Source organism: Eublepharis macularius, chromosome 5 (assembly GCF_028583425.1).
Source record: "Eublepharis macularius isolate TG4126 chromosome 5, MPM_Emac_v1.0, whole genome shotgun sequence".
NCBI lineage: Eukaryota > Metazoa > Chordata > Lepidosauria > Squamata > Eublepharidae > Eublepharis > Eublepharis macularius.
Window position 1 is genome coordinate 54,430,400 of NC_072794.1, and position 18,868 is coordinate 54,449,267.

The 18,868-nt window shown below is 40.6% G+C and overlaps 1 protein-coding gene across 3 annotated transcripts in view; it reads left to right on the forward strand.

Annotated features, from left to right (window-relative positions):
• AGL (amylo-alpha-1, 6-glucosidase, 4-alpha-glucanotransferase) overlaps positions 1–18,868 on the forward strand; it is a 56,838-nt gene that overhangs the window by 19,071 nt on the left and 18,899 nt on the right. For 2 of the 3 annotated variants that reach the window (XM_054979575.1, XM_054979574.1), the window contains exons 12-24: positions 750–937; positions 3,891–4,014; positions 5,177–5,340; positions 7,396–7,497; positions 7,667–7,822; positions 8,222–8,372; positions 10,173–10,297; positions 10,399–10,511; positions 10,668–10,802; positions 13,055–13,185; positions 13,896–14,032; positions 14,782–14,915; positions 17,527–17,702. In XM_054979575.1, the coding sequence (XP_054835550.1) occupies positions 750–937; positions 3,891–4,014; positions 5,177–5,340; positions 7,396–7,497; positions 7,667–7,822; positions 8,222–8,372; positions 10,173–10,297; positions 10,399–10,511; positions 10,668–10,802; positions 13,055–13,185; positions 13,896–14,032; positions 14,782–14,915; positions 17,527–17,702 (1,836 nt within the window). Of the gene's footprint in view, positions 1–749; positions 938–3,390; positions 3,515–3,890; positions 4,015–5,176; positions 5,341–7,395; positions 7,498–7,666; positions 7,823–8,221; positions 8,373–10,172; positions 10,298–10,398; positions 10,512–10,667; positions 10,803–13,054; positions 13,186–13,895; positions 14,033–14,781; positions 14,916–17,526; positions 17,703–18,868 lie in introns of all 3 variants that reach the window. The other variant, XM_054979576.1, reaches the window with a different exon arrangement.

An 18,868-nucleotide genomic window follows, 5' to 3' on the forward strand; every position in this document is an offset into this window, starting at 1 on the left:
ATACCTCTTAAAATAACGATTTACTATAAAACAATGTTTTAAAAATACCCACCACATCTGCAAACTAGAGCTTCGGAAATGATTTCCACATCTACGTTCCCTCAGAAGCTCTTCTGAATTATTCCGTTTTTAACTGTACCTGAATATCAAGGAAGAAGGAGCCTTCCACACAAACCACAACAAGCTGTTCCACAGCAGAACATAACTACTTTTTAAAACTCAGTGTTTTGTAGCAAAACTGCTCCAAACTGAGTTTCGATACTGAACAAGTTACCCCTAGATTGTCGAAGGCTTTCACGGCCGGAGAACGATGGTGGTTGTGGGTTTTCCGGGCTGTATTGCCGTGGTCTTGGCATTGTAGTTCCTGACGTTTCGCCAGCAGCTGTGGCTGGCATCTTCAGAGGTGTAGCACCAAAAGACAGAGATCTTTTGACACTGAGAGATCTCTGTCTTTTGGTGCTACACCTCTGAAGATGCCAGCCACAGCTGCTGGCGAAACGTCAGGAACTACAATGCCAAGACCATGGCAATACAGCCCGGAAAACCCACAACCACTACCCCTAGATTGTTTTTGTAATGCATAAGTTGAAATGTTTCCATTTCTAACATGAGCAAGGCTCTTGAAAACAATTATATTCATTTAAAGTCCACTTTTCTTGTTGAAACTCAAGGTGGATTACAAGATTAGAAAGAAATGCAAAAAGGCCAGTATACTATGTACCTAAATTAGCATCTTGATTTTTTTACAGGTTCAAATGTCTACTTGAGAAGGGAGCTTATTTGCTGGGGTGACAGCGTGAAACTGCGTTATGGGAACAAACCACAAGACTGTCCATATCTCTGGGCTCACATGAAAAAATATACTGAAATGACTGCCAAATATTTCCATGGTGTACGTCTTGACAACTGTCACTCAACACCTCTTCATGTGGCTGAGGTATAGAAAAATAAAGCATCATTGTACAAAAACCCTAAAATGTGTTAATAGATGTGAAACCCATTTTAAGTGTGTGTATACACCAGGTGTTTTTCATCACAAGTTAAAGTTTCCTTTTTTTCTGGACATTTTCTGTGTGGCCAGGGCCCTCTGAACATGCTTCCTAATTGCAAGATATTTTTAACTAGTTAATAGTGGGCAATCGCTGATTTTTTTCCTCTGTTTTTGTGGTGTACTGGTACTGTTGGACTTGGACAAGTGAGATGTGACTTCAGATACTTGAAGCTTGCTACATAATACAGGTTTAGTTGCAGTTTCTCAGTCTAGTTTACCTCAAACAGTTGTTGTGAGGCAAAAAAAATGTGTACAATCCTCAGGTACTCACATCATGGCTCACAGAGAACCATATTTGTAATTATCAATAATCCAAAAAGCCCGTGGAACACATTCATACAATCATATGTATAATTATTAATATTGTATGCAACGATCACTTTTTAGATTACCAGAGTACCTCACCGTGTGTAGGGTGTCACTTTCCACCACTGTTGAAACTTAACCAGCCCTTGGGTCTCAGTCATGAGAGGAAGGGCTTTCCTCTCTGCCTTCATGCTCTTTCCTCAGCATGAGGCATAGCAGATTAGGCAAGAGAGTGAGATTGCCACAGTGCCTGGAGAAGGACCAGATGGCTTCAGAAAAGGGAATAAAACTACCACTACCTCACGAAGAACGGCTTCCTCTTTTCCTGGATGGCTGCTGTCATGGCTTCACTCTCTCTTCCTCGTAATCAGCTTTGCTCTCATCCTCGCAGTTGCTGTGGTGCTAGGTTGAGAGCATAGAAGCTGCAGAGAAGATCCTTTACTTTCATTTTTGGAATGAGGCCCGCAGCTCAGAGAGGCTCAAGCTTACCCATTCTCCAGTCCCTCTAGTGGCAGCTGTTTCATTGTGGAAACCACCTCCCAACCACAAGCCCTACCAGGCGTGTTCCTTGCTCACTTTCCTGGAACATGGAAAGAGTGCTAGATTAGCAATGAGTGACAGGTAGCATGTCAAAGAGCCACATGTGGCTCCTGAGCCACTGAATGAGTATTACTGGTTTAGACAATAGTAATGATGGGTTGGATTTTTTTTACTCCTTTCTACTAAATTGGATGCTGTCTTGTGCTAAATCTTTGTTCTAAAGAGAATGACTACCTCCGATGGAGAATAACTTTTTTCTGATGGAAAAAGGCTTCCTTGGATGGAGAAATGTCTTTGTTGAAGCAAGTTTTTATGCGGATCCTATCGCTCCATTATGCCAAGTCTTCTTCCTACAACTTAGGGCGAAGCTACAAGTGACAAATGACACTTGAACGGCAAGTGTATTTCTCCCTGTTCACTTGCGCTTCACTCAATCCACTTGCCTTTCAAGTGTCCTTCGTCACTTGTAGCTTGGTCCTTACTCTAGAAGGGAGTCATAGGATATTTTTTGTATGCTGAAATTATCTCAAGTAAATCCTCAGTGATACTTGTAGGAACAGTGTTAATGTAATCCCCTGTTGTGGTCCTCGTATGCAGGCTTGATCCAATGCTGAGAGGCAATGGTTTGACTAAGACAATCTCTAGTACTTTACTAGAAATTCAGTAGGTCTTCCTGACTTCTGCTTCCAAAGCCAAAAGGCATATGATCAGTCACCGAACAGCTTTCCCCCCCTTCTAATGAGAAGTGGGAACAAGGAGAAAAGGCTTCATACCTGATTGGTTGAACCAGTGGTGGGAACTATAGTCCTTAGTATTTTCCCCTTGGTTGCTCTTCAGTAAAAATTCCCCTCCACAGTGGGGAAAAAACAATCTTTTTCCTCCAACATCTTATGTATTTGTGGTCCTTAGCCGCACTTCACTGCTGCAAAATGAGGAATGATTAAATTGGCATCTCTGTAAAAGGATAATCGATGAGTTTCCAAAAGTGGAACATGGAGACAGGATAAAGGAAGACTTCAGGATGTTCCCTCAATATATATTATGGTGGTAGAGCATGAGGACTTCTTTTGTTGAAGACCCATCTTAAGCAAACTTGACCAGGTGCTAACACCATAATAAGAAATGGGCTGGCCTTGAATTGCTTTTGCACTGCATCCTGTGCCATTTTCAAGGATATCCTGGCCTATAATAGCAGATTTTCCAGGACTGCAGTGAGAAAGCAGATTTGGGAAAGATTCATCTCCACAAAGTCTGCTTGGATTGATTGATGAGATCTAAAGTGCTATTATGGGATTGATCCAGGCCAAGATCTTTTAAAATCTCACTGATTTCATTGGGAGAGTGAAACCTTATTCTTTTTCATCATGTCTGGTTACTATTTATTCCATTCATTTTGAGAAGCATGTTGTGCCTGGGTAACATCTGTATCACACGCTATTGGAAACTTGCATGCTATAAGGAAGCTGATTAAAAACATGTATTGTAATCTGTAGGAGATGCTGGCAGCAGCCAGGTCAGTCAGACCTAATCTTTATGTGATAGCTGAACTCTTCACGGGCAGTGAGTACATTGACAATGTCTTTGTCAACCGCCTTGGAATTACCAGTCTGGTTAGAGGTACAAAAAACCCCAGAGTCATGCCTGGAAGGATTGATGCAGGATTGCTGTGTATTAATCAGCCTCTTAATATCAAACTAATTTTGTGTTTTTGTATTTATTCTATTCTTGTCTCTTTTGCAAATTCAAATACCTTCTACTCTTCCCTCCCTTTTATTTACCCATTTTTCTTCCGTTTATGTCTCAATTCTTGTGCTAACTTTCCTGCATTGTCCTAACTTAACTGTGTTTGATTCTTATTTCTTTGGCTTTTCTTTTCTTTTTTGCTGTGTGGCATTTTCCCTGCTGTCCAAATCCATGCCTAGCCTTGTGTCCTTTCTTTTCTTCTGTTCTGCCTTTTCCTTGTCTATGGCTTCCTCGGCTGTGCTTTTTGCAGTACATGCTGGACACGGCTAGAAAATTGCGGCCCAATTTGTATGTAGTGGCTGAACTGTTCACTGGAAGTGAGGAGCTGGATAATGTCTTTGTGAATAAGCTGGGCATTAGCTCTTTAATAAGAGGTAGGCTTGCTGTGAATTGCTCTTTTTTTCCCTTGAGATTGTGCATGATGGAAATGAATTGACAAAATACTGATTTTATCTCTCTTGTAAATACATAACAATGCACTCAAGATTTATAACTTAACAAGTTTGTCTTACATCAGGGGCCCCTGACAATTGTGCCCAGGACACATTTTATGGTGTCTGCCAAGTGTTTTTAGAAAGTAGGTAGGGCTTGCCCAGCAAGGCTTCTGATTGGCCATTGGAGATTTGATTGGCTGTGCAGATTTTTAAAAACATTGCTTTGGCAGAAGCTGTTTCCACAGCACAAGGGATCTTTACTGTATGAAGTAAGGTAAGCTGTAGCAGCCATTTTGTAGTTGGCTCAGTCTCCTGCAGCAGCCATTTTGTTGCTGTGCCCACCACACTGTGTCAGAATTCCAAATGCGCCTGCAGGCTCAGAAAGCTTGGAGACTCTGTCCTGTCTTACATATTGCAAATAGTAGTAATAGCTACCATCTCGTTCCTGTTATCCAGTCATATGAACACTTCAGTCCTCTTTGGATGATGGAGATATAACACAGTATACTGTTAATTGTGGATACGGGAGTAGGAGTGGGCTATAAAGCTATGTACTTCCTCCACTTTGGAACATGAATTTCCCCCAGCTTTCCCCTACTAGCATTAGCCATGGTTAAGGATTACCGTGGCACTGATCTTAATCATGGTTACCTAACCAAGTTCTCTTGTAATTGAAAACAGCCTTGGTTAAGAAGGAGCCTGGTTAGCACATAACCATAATTAAAATCTATACCTATGTAACCCTTAACAGTCATTAAAATCAGGGGAAATTGATACTCGATGGGATGAGGGACAGGCAAGAACAATTCTATAGCGTATTACCAACCTTTTAACCAAAACTAGGCAACTGGCCCTGCTATATCTACATGGTCTTTTGTGGATTGGCTGAATTTTTGTTGTCATTGCGTCTCCCCCCCTTTAAAAAAACACACACATTAACTGGTGTCCTTGTAATGGTGGTCACCATGGCTGTAGCTGTCAGCAAAGTTCAAAGGCTAGAGAGAACGTTTTTAAATGTCCCATACTGATTGCATGTCTGTTCACTAGGAACTCAATGAGTGATTCTTCATGTAAGTGTGTTCATGCAAGTCTTGTTCTCTAGAGGCAATGAGTGCGTACAACAGTCATGAAGAGGGAAGATTAGTTTACCGCTTTGGAGGAGAGCCAGTTGGATCTTTTGTGCAGCCACGTTTGAGGCCTCTGATGCCAGCCATCGCTCATGCTCTGTTCATGGATATTACGCATGATAATGAATGTCCAATTCAAGTAAGCAATGGGAAAGGACTTTAACTATTCAATACAGGTTTTGTTATTAAAGTTGAGAATAAATATTCTTATAAATATTAAGCAATGATTGTTTTAATGCCTATTTTGAATTGTAACTTACTAATGAAAGGTGCTAAGCACTACTTTAAAATGTGTTTAATTTTACTTCTGCTGCACTTAACAAAAAGTCTGCTTCCAGCAGCTAAAACATTCCAGAAAGAATAGCTACAAATGGCCTTCAGTGGTCCAGTCCAGACTCCAATAAGCTACAGTGTGTCCTCTGTGAATCTCTAGATGCTGTTCACAGCTTCTGGTCCTCTTGGAAAGTATTATAATGGGATATATTTGAGTATTTGAGATTGGACTTGATCTCATTTAACAGTGTGATAAGTAACACTTTTGACAGACTGAGGCTTTGTCTGTACAGACATCAGGTGTGTAAGTCCTACACAGTGTTAGATCTGGGGGTCTGGAGACTGAACCCTATGAGGAAAGGCTGAGGGCCTTGGGAGTGTTTAGTTTGGAGAAGAGGAGGTTGAGGGGGGACATGATTGCTCTCTTTAAATATTTGAAAGGCTGTCATTTGGAGGAGGGCAAAGAGCTGTTCCAGTTGGCAGCAGAGGGTAGGACGCGAAGCAATGGGCTAAAACTACATGCACAAAGGTACCGGCTGGATATTAGGAAAAACTTTTTCACAGTCAGAGTAGTTCAAAGAGTGGAACCAGCTGCCTAGGGAGGTGGTGAGCTCCCCTTCACTGGCAGTTTTCAAGAAGAGGCTGGATGAATACTTGTCAGAGATGCTTTAGGCTGATCCTGCACTGGGCAGGGGGTTGGACTAGATGGTCTGTATGGCCCCTTCCAACTCTATGATTCTATGATCTAACAGCAAATGGGGTTCAGTCCTGCATCTGAGTAGCCTCAATTTAGACTGCAGGTGGGGATTACACAATTGACAGTTCCTCTGTATAAATGACCTTCCTGTACATGGAAAAGAAGCATGTTGAGGAGAAAGCTAAGCTTAGAATGGTCCTCATCAGGCAGCCCCTTTGTGTGGTTCTTTTTAATGGAGGAACTTTGTCGTTTGTGGATCCACAGTCTGAAGTGGTACAGTAAAAATAGTATTTTGCCACTATGCCCATTGTTTGTGGGAACAGGCCTTGTCTTGGACTTCTGTATTGTGTCTTTGTGATTCTCCTTTTTGCAGAACTCAAGTAGCTTAGCCAGAGGACACTTGCATACTCACGTATGCCCAAAGGTGTCCAGTTATGCCAAGGTGAGCCAAGAGCCTCCACCTGCATTCATGATAAACCATGGCTTATAAACTGTGGATTGATCAAATCCATGGTTAGTTGAGATAGCAACATGCAATAAACCAGGGTGTTTGACACCAGACAGGACTTCCACTAGGCTTTGTAAGTGGTTTGAGATACTGCAATTCACAAAACGCAGTTGGCTGTGTAGCATTACCCCCCACCCCCCCCACCCCCATGGCTATCAGGCCACAAAAACAGTTGTACAAGAAGGATGCCTATCCTGTTGGGCAGGAAACCAGAGGAAGACAAACAAGGGTTTGAACACAAATGAGATTTAAGTCAGATGGACTGAACCATAGTTTGTACAACAAACTCTGGCTAAACAAGCCAACTTTTGACCCTGACATCTGAATACAACCTTGATAACTCAGAAGTAACTCCTGCTGTCTTCAATAGGGCTTACTCCCAAGTGAGAATGCAGAGACTGCAATCTTACAGTGCAACGCTAAGCAGAATTGCACCCTTCAAGCCCCTTGACTTCAACAGACATAGAAGAATAACTCTCTTTAGGATTGTACTGTCAATGTCTCTTGCTCACTGCATCAAATATAAAGCCAGGTTTTAAAACTCTGTATCAATAAAATATATAGTGCAGTAGATTATATGCATGTACCTGACAAGTATAAGTACTGTGTATCTCTTTCAAACCTCAGTATTTTCTGTATGTATGCTATGATGTTATATAAATAAAGAACACTAGATGCTAGACTTGATTGAATTTCTTTTTGCTGCTTATTGGTAGCATCGATCAGCTTATGATGCCCTTCCCAGCTCCACAATTGTTTCCATGGCGTGCTGTGCTACAGGAAGCACTAGAGGGTATGATGAACTGGTGCCACATCAGGTATGTATTCTGTCATTAACGGTTTTATAGGTTTATAAATACAATTGCTATAGTATTAGAGCATGTATGTCGCAGTCCAAGAAATAGCTTATGGACTGTCTTCCAGTACAAAAATATTGTGCCAGAAAAGAGCTTTAGTTGGTAAATTGCTACTTCTTTCAATTTGCAGATTTCAGTGGTCTCTGAAGAGCGATTTTATGCAAAGTGGAATCCAGCAGCAGTACCCTCGACACCTGGGGAAGTTAATTTCAAAACTGGGATTATAGCAGGAAGACAAGCGATCAACAGATTACACCAAGAGCTAGGAGCTAAAGGTTTTATTCAGGCAAGAAGGAGTCAGCTGCCGAGGTTGATGAGTTGGGATGGTTGCCAACCCCTGAGGGGATTACAGAACTGCCCAGTGAGGAGGTCTAAGGAAGCTGGAGACAACCTTTAGACAAAGGCACCATGTTCTGAAACAAAAAAGGGATACTAAATTAGTATGTAAAGCTCCAGTCCAATGTGGTACTTGACTCACTCGCATGAGTCATCTGCATGAATGTCTCCAGAGTGCTTCCTCCCTTTGTTCATTCTGCTTCCTCTGTCCCTTGCTATTAACAGAATGCACCATTAGTCTCTTGTCCAGGCCTCCCAAAACCTTCAGACCCACTTTGATGTTTTGATATGGTGACTTTTCTACGAATCTAAAACATCTCTATCCACTTTTCAAAAAACACACTTTTAGGTGTTTGTAGATCAAGTTGATGAGGATATCGTGGCTGTGACAAGACATTGTCCCAACACACACCAGTCTGTCGTAGCTGTTTCCAGAACGGCTTTCAGAAATCCCAAAACTTCCTTTTATAGCCAAGAAGTTCCCCAGATGTGCATTCCAGGTAATACGGCATAGCCTTCAATGCTAGTAGTCTTATTGTGACCACTATATATACTGTTGTGCATATATCTGAGGATACTGCTTCATGCATCTGGTGAAGTGGGCTCCAGTCCACAAAAGTATATGCCACAATCTCTTAGCTTTAAATGAACTAACATGGAACTATCTAGCCTGAGCAAATTTTGCATTTTGAAGATCTTCAGACTTATAACTGAAGCTTCTTCCTGGTTTATTTTGTAATTGTTGATAGTTTTGAAGTCAGATTTCCTTTTGGTCTTTCACTGCTTAGAGAAGGTTCTAGCATTGCATCTGTCACATATTGAATCACTGTGCGTGACAACTGCACGATGAGCTGCTGCACGTAAACTGCTCATCACTGTTAGTTTTCTGTCTCTTTCAAATTCTCTTTTGGGTCTGTGTTGGGGGCTTAGTGATACTTACGAAGTTTTAATGGACAAAATAAATGCAGTTTGACTTGATGGAAAAAGGGGAAAGCCTCCAACCCTGTTGGGGGTTGCACAGCAATGAGATATAAGTTTGAAGAGTAGCAGAGTTTGATAATAGTGCAGTGGAAATAGGTAGACAGACTTCTGTGGTTCTAGCTCTATCAAAATACTTTACTACATAATAGAGTAAAAAGGGTACATTTGGTAAGAAAAACAACACACAGTTCCTGACTACATCTCGATGTCTCAACTAGGTCCTAGAGAGAGAAAAGCTTAGATTGCAAAGAGAAGTAGACTGAGCTTAGACTGCATGGTCTAGTGGAGTAGTAGTAGTGAACAAAGAGCAATTAAACCTTAGTATATGTTGCTAGCTGCTCCCCAATAAACTGGCTTATCTAATAGACAATCCTGGATTCCCTCATTAAGACTAAAGACTCTTACTTTCTCTGGCAGGAAGTTCTCTTGATGCTTAACTGGTCCTATGCTAACTAGCTATCTGACTAAACAAACAGGACAACAATTTAACTCTTTCATGACTGAGCGTAGGACACTTGCACAGATTCCAACAAACCCTCAACAAGCAAAACTATGATTGTTTAGCTCTCAGCTGCCAGAGTAGGCTTCACTATGCCCTCCTAATTTCTCACATTTATTTGAGGGGAAGTAGACCCAGTTGTGATACGAAGCCAGTGCAGTGTGGTTAGAATGCTAGACTAGGATCTAGGGGACCCAGGTTCAAGTCCCTATTCTGCCATAGAAGCCCACGGGGTAACCTTGGGTCAGTCATTCTCAACGTAACCTACCTCATAGGGTTGTTGTTAGAATGAAAAAAGAGAATGATGTTGAAAACCACTTTGGATCCACATTGGCAGGAGGGAAGCGGGGGTATAAGTATCTAAATGACTCTGCCCCTACTATTGTATGACTTATCCTCCTGTAATTGTCGAAGGCTTTCACGGCCGGAGAACGATGGTTGTTGTGGATTTTCCAGGCTGTATAGCCGTGGTCTTGGCATTGTAGTTCCTGATGTTTCGCCAGCAGCTGTGACTGGCATCTTCAGAGGTGTAGCACCAAAAGACAGAGATCTCTATTTGATGAGAACTGCTATTTCTGTGAGATCTCTGTCTTTTGGTGCTACACCTCTGAAGATGCCAGTCACAGCTGCTGGCGAAACATCAGGAACTACAATGCCAAGACCACGGCTATACAGCCTGGAAAATCCACAACCATCATTATCCTCCTGTAAAATTGTGCTTACTGGGGACCTTTTTTCAAGCTTGCAGCACCCTAGCCATAATGATGGCTATTTTGATAAATACGATTTGATAGTTGTCATTCTCTTACATCTTCCATAGGCAAAATTGAAGAGGTGGTTCTTGAGGCTAGGACTGTTGAAAGGAATGCTGGCCCATATAAGAAAGATGAACACTCAATCAATGGATTGCCTGATTATACAGTTGAGCTTCGAGAACACATCCAGGTAGCTGCACCCCTTCCCCCCCCCTTTCTTTCTTTTGAAAGAAATCAAATGAAGCTGTTAAATTGAAGTGGTTTACTGATTTTTTTTTTCCTTCTTGACAGCTCAAAGAAAGCAAAATCATAAAGCAAGCTTCAGTTACTACAAAAGGCCCCAATGAATTTGTTCAAGAAATAGAATTTGAAAAATTAACACCAGGCAGTGTGATTATATTTAGGTAAAATGTGAATACTATTTTATGTGTACAGAATGTTTGGTAGCTGATTTACATGGAGGGTAATTTAAGTGAGTTGGTCTAGCTGTGATTAGCTACCAACATTTTTTTGAGAGTGCCCTGATTAACAATATTTTTGTTCTGTTCTAATATGTGTAGAGTTAGTCTTGATCCGAAGGCACAAGAAGCTGTGGGAATACTACGTAATCATTTGATCCAGTTCAGTCCTCATTTTAAATCTGGAAGTTTTCCTGATGATAATTCAGAACCTATACTCAAAACGCCATTCTCAGTGTAAGTATGACTCTTGAATAACAGTACAGTACAGGCGGGACATATGAAATCATTAGACTATCTTTGAAGTCTCCTTCCTTTATCCTCTTGCTGCTTCTCTTCCCTTCCTCTGCCCCACCGCCAATTCCACATTGAAAGCAGTTGTGAAGATTAATAACTTGATAGTCTCTTTGCTGTTTTCATCAAATAGCAGTACATAAATTGTCAGTTTCTATCATGAGCGGTTTGTTTAGATGCCTCTGCTTAAAACTGCAGAGTATTGTGAGGAAAGGGAATTGGCAAATAAGTCACTTTAATCTGCTCTATAAGTAATAGTCACAGGAATATCATGTTATTTTCTCATTTGTAAGTTTTCACTTTTGTAATACGATAATATAAAAATATGTTTCTAGGGAGGGAGAACACATCTAAAAGGATTTTTTTTAAGTAATAAATGTAAGATTGAGATGGAACAAGCAGGCCAAAGTGTCACCTGTTTGCCGTGAAATCTACATATGGATCGTTAAATATGGATTGACTTCAGAATATTAAACACTCACTGAAATTGGTGATGGGCAAAGAAAATGAAGGGGCTGAATTTCTGAAGGTTTCTGAAGCATCTCTGCATGTTGAATCTATTTTGTTCTTACACTGAATTGGTCCATCAGTAGAAGTAGCTGTTAATCATGACTCTTCCCTGCTTTCTCCTTTTGCCTAGCAGCCGTTTCCAGCCCTGGGAAAGTTTATTCTTGGGGTTGAAAGAGCCCTGTGGGTCAGGAGATTGCAGTGAGTAGGAGGGAAAGAAGGCAAAATCACCCTTCCTGCCTCTTCCATCAGTGAAGCTTTCCAATGGAAGAGGCAGAAGGAGCCATTTTTCCCCTCCCTGCCCCTTCCCCATTGCAGCCTCCTGACCAAGGTGGTTGCTCTTCCTTGAGGGTCCCATGACCTAAGAATTGACTTTCCACTGGTTATAAATGGCTCCTGGGGGGTGGGGAAAGCAGGGGTGAACAACAGCCTTCTGCACCTTCCACTGATGGTTTGCAGGATCCAGCCCATTGGATTACACTCTCTATTTTACCCAAGTTAGTTGGATTTTTCTTTTCTTTTTTTGAAAGAGTAGCTGGATATGCTACTACCTTTGTCAAATGCGTATGTATCATACACTGCTAGGCTTTCATCGCATCAAGAGTCTGTGTGTTTAAACATAGGTTAGTTTTATACCGAACAATTTCACCAAGGGTAATCAATTTGTGTCCTCAGCTATTAGAGTATTCAACCACAAAATGAGTGCAAGAGTGTTTTATGGTGTACTTATATGGATTATGGCTTTCAATAAGGAAGTGGAAAGAGTACAATCCAACTTCCTATAGAAAATATTGGGCCTTCCCATGTGTATGTCTTATGTGGCCATCTACCTTGAAACCAGTCAAAGACTCCTTGAGACTAAAGCATGGATTAATACTATCAAATTTTGGTTACATCTACATTTTAAGAATGAGGATAGCCTCATCTTTCACATGCTGATGGAGTCTCAGTAATCGATGGGCCTTAACCATATAAAAGAAAAAAAATTAACTCAATAGGGATTAATATTGAAGATTTATTTTCCCTCACAGAAAAATCAGCTTATGTACTGATCAAACAAAGACTCCTTGACATCGAGAGTCTGAATCTTAGGAGTCTTGCAAAGGGCAGGTGCTCACCCCTGAGTCTGGGGGTTTTACTCCATGGTTATAGGGCAGAGTATCTTACCTGTTTAATGTCCCCACATTATCACAGAGCTTATTCATTAGCTCGGTTTAATGTGTTACCTTCCACGATACTTTATGGGAGATTTCACAAAACACCATATGCTAACAGGTTATGCACGTGTGCTCGGAGAGACATAGAAACCCTGGAATATGTTTTCCTGTATTGTACTTATTATTGTGATATAAACCCCACACTTATTGATCCGTTGCTGAGAGAGCAAATAGGGACATTTGATAAATATAAAATTATTTTCCTGGCTACTCGGAACCAGAAGATGATCAAACCTGTAGTTTAATTTTTGTATCTTGCTTCTATGAGACGAGTTGTGTATTTGTAGACTGAGTTTTGATTGCATGGAGTATTTGTCATTAATATGGATGTAATGCCAATAAAGGTTGCTGTTGCTACTGAACCATAGATAAAAGATGTTAATACTGTATAATTTTTTTCACCAAATCATTCTGTTTCTGAAAAGAAAATGTTCAAAAATATGCTTAACATAAATTCTGGCTCTTTCACAGTATTGCATCAACATTAACGTTGGCAGACCTCAATCAGGTATTATATCGATGTGATTCTGAGGAACAAGAGGATGGTGGGGGATGTTATGACATACCAAACTGGACACCCCTAAAGTATGCAGGCCTACAAGGTAAAAATTAACATGTGCTTCTTTGGTTCAGACTAAGAAAAGATTTAAAGTTTACTACATCCTGGTATAAAGTCTCCACATCAGCTCACTAGCCCAGAGGCTCAGTAACATTTCCATCCTGTTCAGTGAACTTTCCAAGCATAGCTTTTCTTCTGTATTACAGTCTGCATACTTACTCCAGGGTAATGAAATCAGTAAAAAAAAAATGCAGTCTCTTCCAGTAAGCCCAACAAAGAGGTGGCCAGAAAACTGCCAGTGCCTCCTAAACAGAATTACATCCTTCTTCTAAATCCACTGACTTCAATGGACTTAGAAGGGATTTAGGATTGCACTGAATGTGTCTCATTTCACAGATAATTTGGAAAACTGAGTTTTGGAACCAGTTCACATGGCACAACTTTCATGCAGATTTATAAACTGGCTGCAGTCTTAGGGTGTTCAATAGAAGAGCATATACATTTCACTGACGTGCTGTTAGCATGAGCACCAAAGGGAAAAGCTCAGTATGTTTAAAAAAGCATTATTAAATATATCTACATTCTCACTTTCCTTGAACTTAACCAGTGTTGATTGAGGTATGTGATACTTTTAAAAAAAACATGATTTTTCTCCATAGCTGTTGTCTTAGTTTTTGCTCTTGGAACTCTGATCTTCTGTCTGTGATAGTCTCATGACCTGTAATGCAGACCCATGTTTCAATGGACTTTCAGGATTAATGTCAGTGATGGCAGACATACGACCAAAGAATGATTTAGGACACCCTTTTTGTGGTAACTTGAGATCTGGAGACTGGATGATTGACTACGTAAGTGACCGGCTCATTTCTCGGACTGGAGCCTGCACTGAAGTAAGTTACACAATCCTCAATGAGGAAGTTTTCATGTAGACAGTGAGTTTTTTTAATCTGTTACATGCATCTGGTGCCTCTAGTCTCTGCACCACCACCCTACCCTTGCAGCCTCAGTGAGTGATCTTGCCAGGCCCCAGGCCCTTCAGCCCCACTTGCAGCAGCCCTGGGACCAGGGCAGCCTTACCTCTGCTTGAGGAGGGTAGTGGGCTTGGCCAAGGAACAGTCTGACAGGGTAGAAGGTCTCCCAACACTTTGAGCCTGGTGGAAGCAGGCCCCAGGACGGCAGTCAAGCCAGGATTGGGGCCTGGGCGGGCCCAAGCAGGGAGTGGGTGGGCAAACTAGCTCTTGATTTGCTGGGGTGGGTGCAGGAGGGCTAGAATGCTGATACAGGTCTTCCAGCTGATAGGCCAAGGAGAGGTCCATTCAGGGGAGGCCAGGGTAGGATTAAAAGGAGGCCTCAGACAAGGAAAACCCTGTATATGTAAGTTTCTGTGAGGCCTGATAGGAGAGCTCTGGAGAGGCTGTCTTCCCCAGTCAGAGAAAGGAACAAGGTGGTGCAACACTGATTCCCTAGCTTGTCTGAGGATACCAACCCATGGCAACCAAGAGGGTGGCAGAGGGTCAGCTGGAGTTACAAGTTAGGGAGGAGCCTTACAACATGGTAATGTTGACTATAATGTCAATGATTTGTTTTATTGATATATTTAAATTTCATTTCTGCTAATTCTTTTTCTTTGAATTAACAGGTTGGCAAGTGGTTCAAAGCAATGTTTATCTACTTGAAGCAGATTCCTCGTTACCTCATTCCGTGTTACTTTGATGCCATATTAGTTGGTGCCTATACAACTCTTCTTGATTTGGCTTGGAAGCAGATGTCTAGGTATGTTTTTACAAGAGTTGCAGAAACTGTGATGCATATTATGGGTGTCTTCTGTGTACACACAATATATTTATGATATTTGGTATTTTTTTTCTAAAGAAACACAGGAGATATTGCCACAAACTTAATGAGTCAAAATTCAGAAAAGGTTCCCTCTGTCAGTGTATCAGGTAATAAATATTGGCCATAAATATCAATATTCCTGCTATTTGGGTCCAAAATTACCCGTTTTGTATACGGACCATGGTTGTGGGGAGGGGGGTCTGAATTAGCCAGCTCCGTTATTCCCTATAGGGGTAGTGGAGGGACTGTTTTTGGAGCAAATGGTTCTAAAGACCCCCCCCCCCAAGTTTCAACCAATTCTTGGACTCCTGAACAATGTATCCCCAGCCTTCCTCTATTATTTCTGGGTTGGGGGAATCCAAAGCTTTCTCTAGGGCACAGAAGCTTTAGCCAAACAAACAAACATGCAAACTAAACATAACCAACGAAGTCCAACAGAACCAATGCCAAACCAAAGAATACCAACAGGATGCACACACTCCAAAAAGTGCCCAGGTTTTGGCAGCTGGTTATAGCAGATTTTCTTTTACCATTTGCACAGTTTCCCCAAGGCAAAAGGGAGGGGAAGGGAGGTGATTCTCGTAGCTGAATGGAATTTCACATTAGGGAGCACTCAACTGTTTGCCCAATCACGACAGTTCTCACATAGACCACATGAAAGAATTGTCGTGATTGGACAGACAGTTCGAGCTTTCTCTATTCTATTCACAAGTGAGAATCACACACACCCCTTTTTTTTTTGCCCAAGAAAAGCTGCAAAAGATAAAAGAAGAGCCCTGCAGTCTTTAAAATGCTGCTCCTGGTTATTTCCAAATGTTTTCAGGATTAATCAGGACCAGCAATATCAGTTTATCCAAGAATTCTGATATTGATCAGAATTTCAGAATATACCTGAAACATACCAATAAAGTATTTTTCAGATATATTTTAATTCTGGATAAAGCAAATTACACATCCTTTAATTTAGCACTTTTAGGGGTGTTCATCATGTAATGTCTCATCACTTAGTGACTCTCAGCTATACGTGTAAGCTGTCTCCATCAAAAAGTATTGATCGATTACCACTGACAGAACTTTGCATCACCCAATATAAATTGATGTATGATGGCTCATTCATACATACAGGCTATTACTCAAAAACCACATTTAGCTGCCTTGTTCTGAGTCAGTCTCTCAAGGTCAGTATTGTCTACTCTGACTGGCAGCGGCTATCCAGGGTCTCAAGAAGTCTTTTGCATCACCAACTATCTGATCCTTTTTAACCAGTGATGGCATGAATTGAACCTGCATGCAAAGCCAATGAGCTGCAGCCCCTCAATGCAGCGATCAATGGGTGAATGTCTTTACATGTGAAGCAGATCTTAATCTGATCCATGAGTTCCTTCCAGGACTTTCATGGCTATCACAGATGTGTACCAAGAAAATATTAAACAGCTGTGAGATGATTTAATTACCTCCTAAGAGTCAATATGTTAGATGATGATAGTGGCTAGCCTGGTGCTCAAATTTAAAACTTGTCTCTCTTTGGTACTTTGACTCCCATTCAAGCAGTGGTCCTAGTTTGCTTAGGTTTTAAGAACAGCTACAGGAAAAATATTAAGGAAAACAGGACATGTTATATATCCCTGCCGCAATACTGGCTTTTCTTTGCCCATAAAAATTAAAATTATGATATCCCTCCCCCAGCTTCCCAGCAGTTAAATATTGGAACAAAAATGAACATTTTTGTTGGCTAAATCTTCATTGTCTTGTAGATATAGTTTACCCATTGATTATACGAGTTGTCATCTAATTGTTTCTTGTGGAAAAAAATATGCTTTGGTTGAGGGCAAAAATAATTTCCCTTGTACTGAAGAATGAGATGAAATTGATAAAAGAACCTCAATAGGAAGCATAAATAAGGCCAGAACTTCAGTACAGATATCCTAACCAATACTGGGGTAAACCTCATTTTCTCGTGCCTGAACAGATGGGACACCTAGCAGAAACCTGTGAAATAGAAAAGTTTCATGATACCATATTCTTACTGTATAGCATTGTGTGTCTATCGCTGCGAAAAAGACCTGTGCATTGTAAAGCCACTACAATCTCTGAGGATTATCAGGGCTGCTAGAAGCTGCTGGATTCTGATAAGTGTGGAAGAGTTTGGGGGCCTGGAATTCTGCTGGACCGCCCTGACAGAGAACCTACTGGGCAAACTTAATCTTTCCTGGAGTGGAATCAAATAGTTCCAGTGATTTCCAAACTTATATTTATAGCTGATTTATCAGTGAAGTGTAATATATGGGGGAAATTGTTCTCATTTCTCCATGACACTTGGCTTTTTAATCCATAGCATATGTTAACAAAGCGGGGGGGGGGGCAGGGTTATACATTATTGTTATGATCTTGATAGTACCTGAGATTCCAGCTTATTTAAAAATGCTACATCTACAGATGATCCAGAACAGATCTCAAAAACACATGTATTTAGAATAATTGCTGTGTTAAATCAGAAAAGAGGAATAAGTTCAAAGTCTTGAAATAAATAGTGCTGCTTTCATTACAGCTTTGTTCAGAATGGATCAACATTTGTAAAACATCTTTCCTTGGGTTCAGTCCAGATGTGTGGAATAGGAAAATATCCTTCGTTGCCACCTCTTTCTCCTGCCATTCAAAATGTTCCCTACAGACTGAATGAAATTACAAAAGAAAGAGAACAGTGCTGTGTTTCTTTAGCAGCTGGTAAGTAACAATACAGTCCCTGGTCATTAAAATAATTAAAATGAGTGTGAACATTTTGATCTTGCTGTAGGCAGCAGAAATGAGGCAACTGATATTCCATAGATCTATAGGATATTTGTGGGCATGAAATATGAACAACATAAATGTGGCAAAAACTTATGGGTGGGAAAGACAGTGTCAACAAAAAAACTGAACTTGTTCATTCCTGGATACATTCACTGTATTACCCATCTCTTACTGAGAAGTGTGGGTTGCGCTGGGAGTCCTGACCATCTGAAGACAAGCCCTAGAACAGTACTTTAATACAAAACTCGTATTGTATTGGTATGATACCACTTTTGTGATGAGATTTTTACCTGCTTTTGAAGTTCAGTTACTTCTTTGTAAGTAGAATAACTAGCAGAATAATAGATGGAGCAGTTTTTCAGACCACATTTTGAATATCAGCGTGCTATGTAATGTCTTGAATTATTTTCTTAAATTAGAATTTACTTGCTCTCTTTCTTGGATTTCTGGCTTAATATTTACCTTGAGCTGCTTGTCATTGGTTGTTTCATTCTTTTACTCCTCTTTCAGTTTGCTTTCTTTAGATGTTTCATGGATTCTGTGTTCCATGCGAATGGAATTCTGTTGCCATAGTGTCTGGTTACTAAGCAACTGTCCACTCTTCTCTATTGATCGGACTTTCTGCTTTTTAAAAAAGTAATGAGTACAGTGATAAAGAAATTCACTTATGTAGCTTGATTTCTCTTGAAACTCGTTGTATATTTATACAATTAATATTGTTTTCAACACTCTGATGATGATCTATTGTGGGGCTAAGACAGCAAAAAAAATTGCAAAAAAGTATGTAAAACTTCTGCTATCCAAATGCCTACATTTCTTTCAGTACACCTAAAATATAAATACTTTACAAAGATGTCCAGATAATCCAAGTTATGGGAAACCCCAAATGCATTTCTAGGACCTACAGATACCTATTTATTATTCCAGCAGTGGGCTGGAATAAAATCCTGTAAGTGATAATAGATTCCTTTAGAAGACCCTCTTATAGGGTTTTATAAATGGCACTTTTTAAAGGTTAGCAGATAGATGTTCAGTGCATTTCTGCATATCCCAACCCCCAAGTCCACACACATCTCAACTCAGTCCACATCTATCTTACA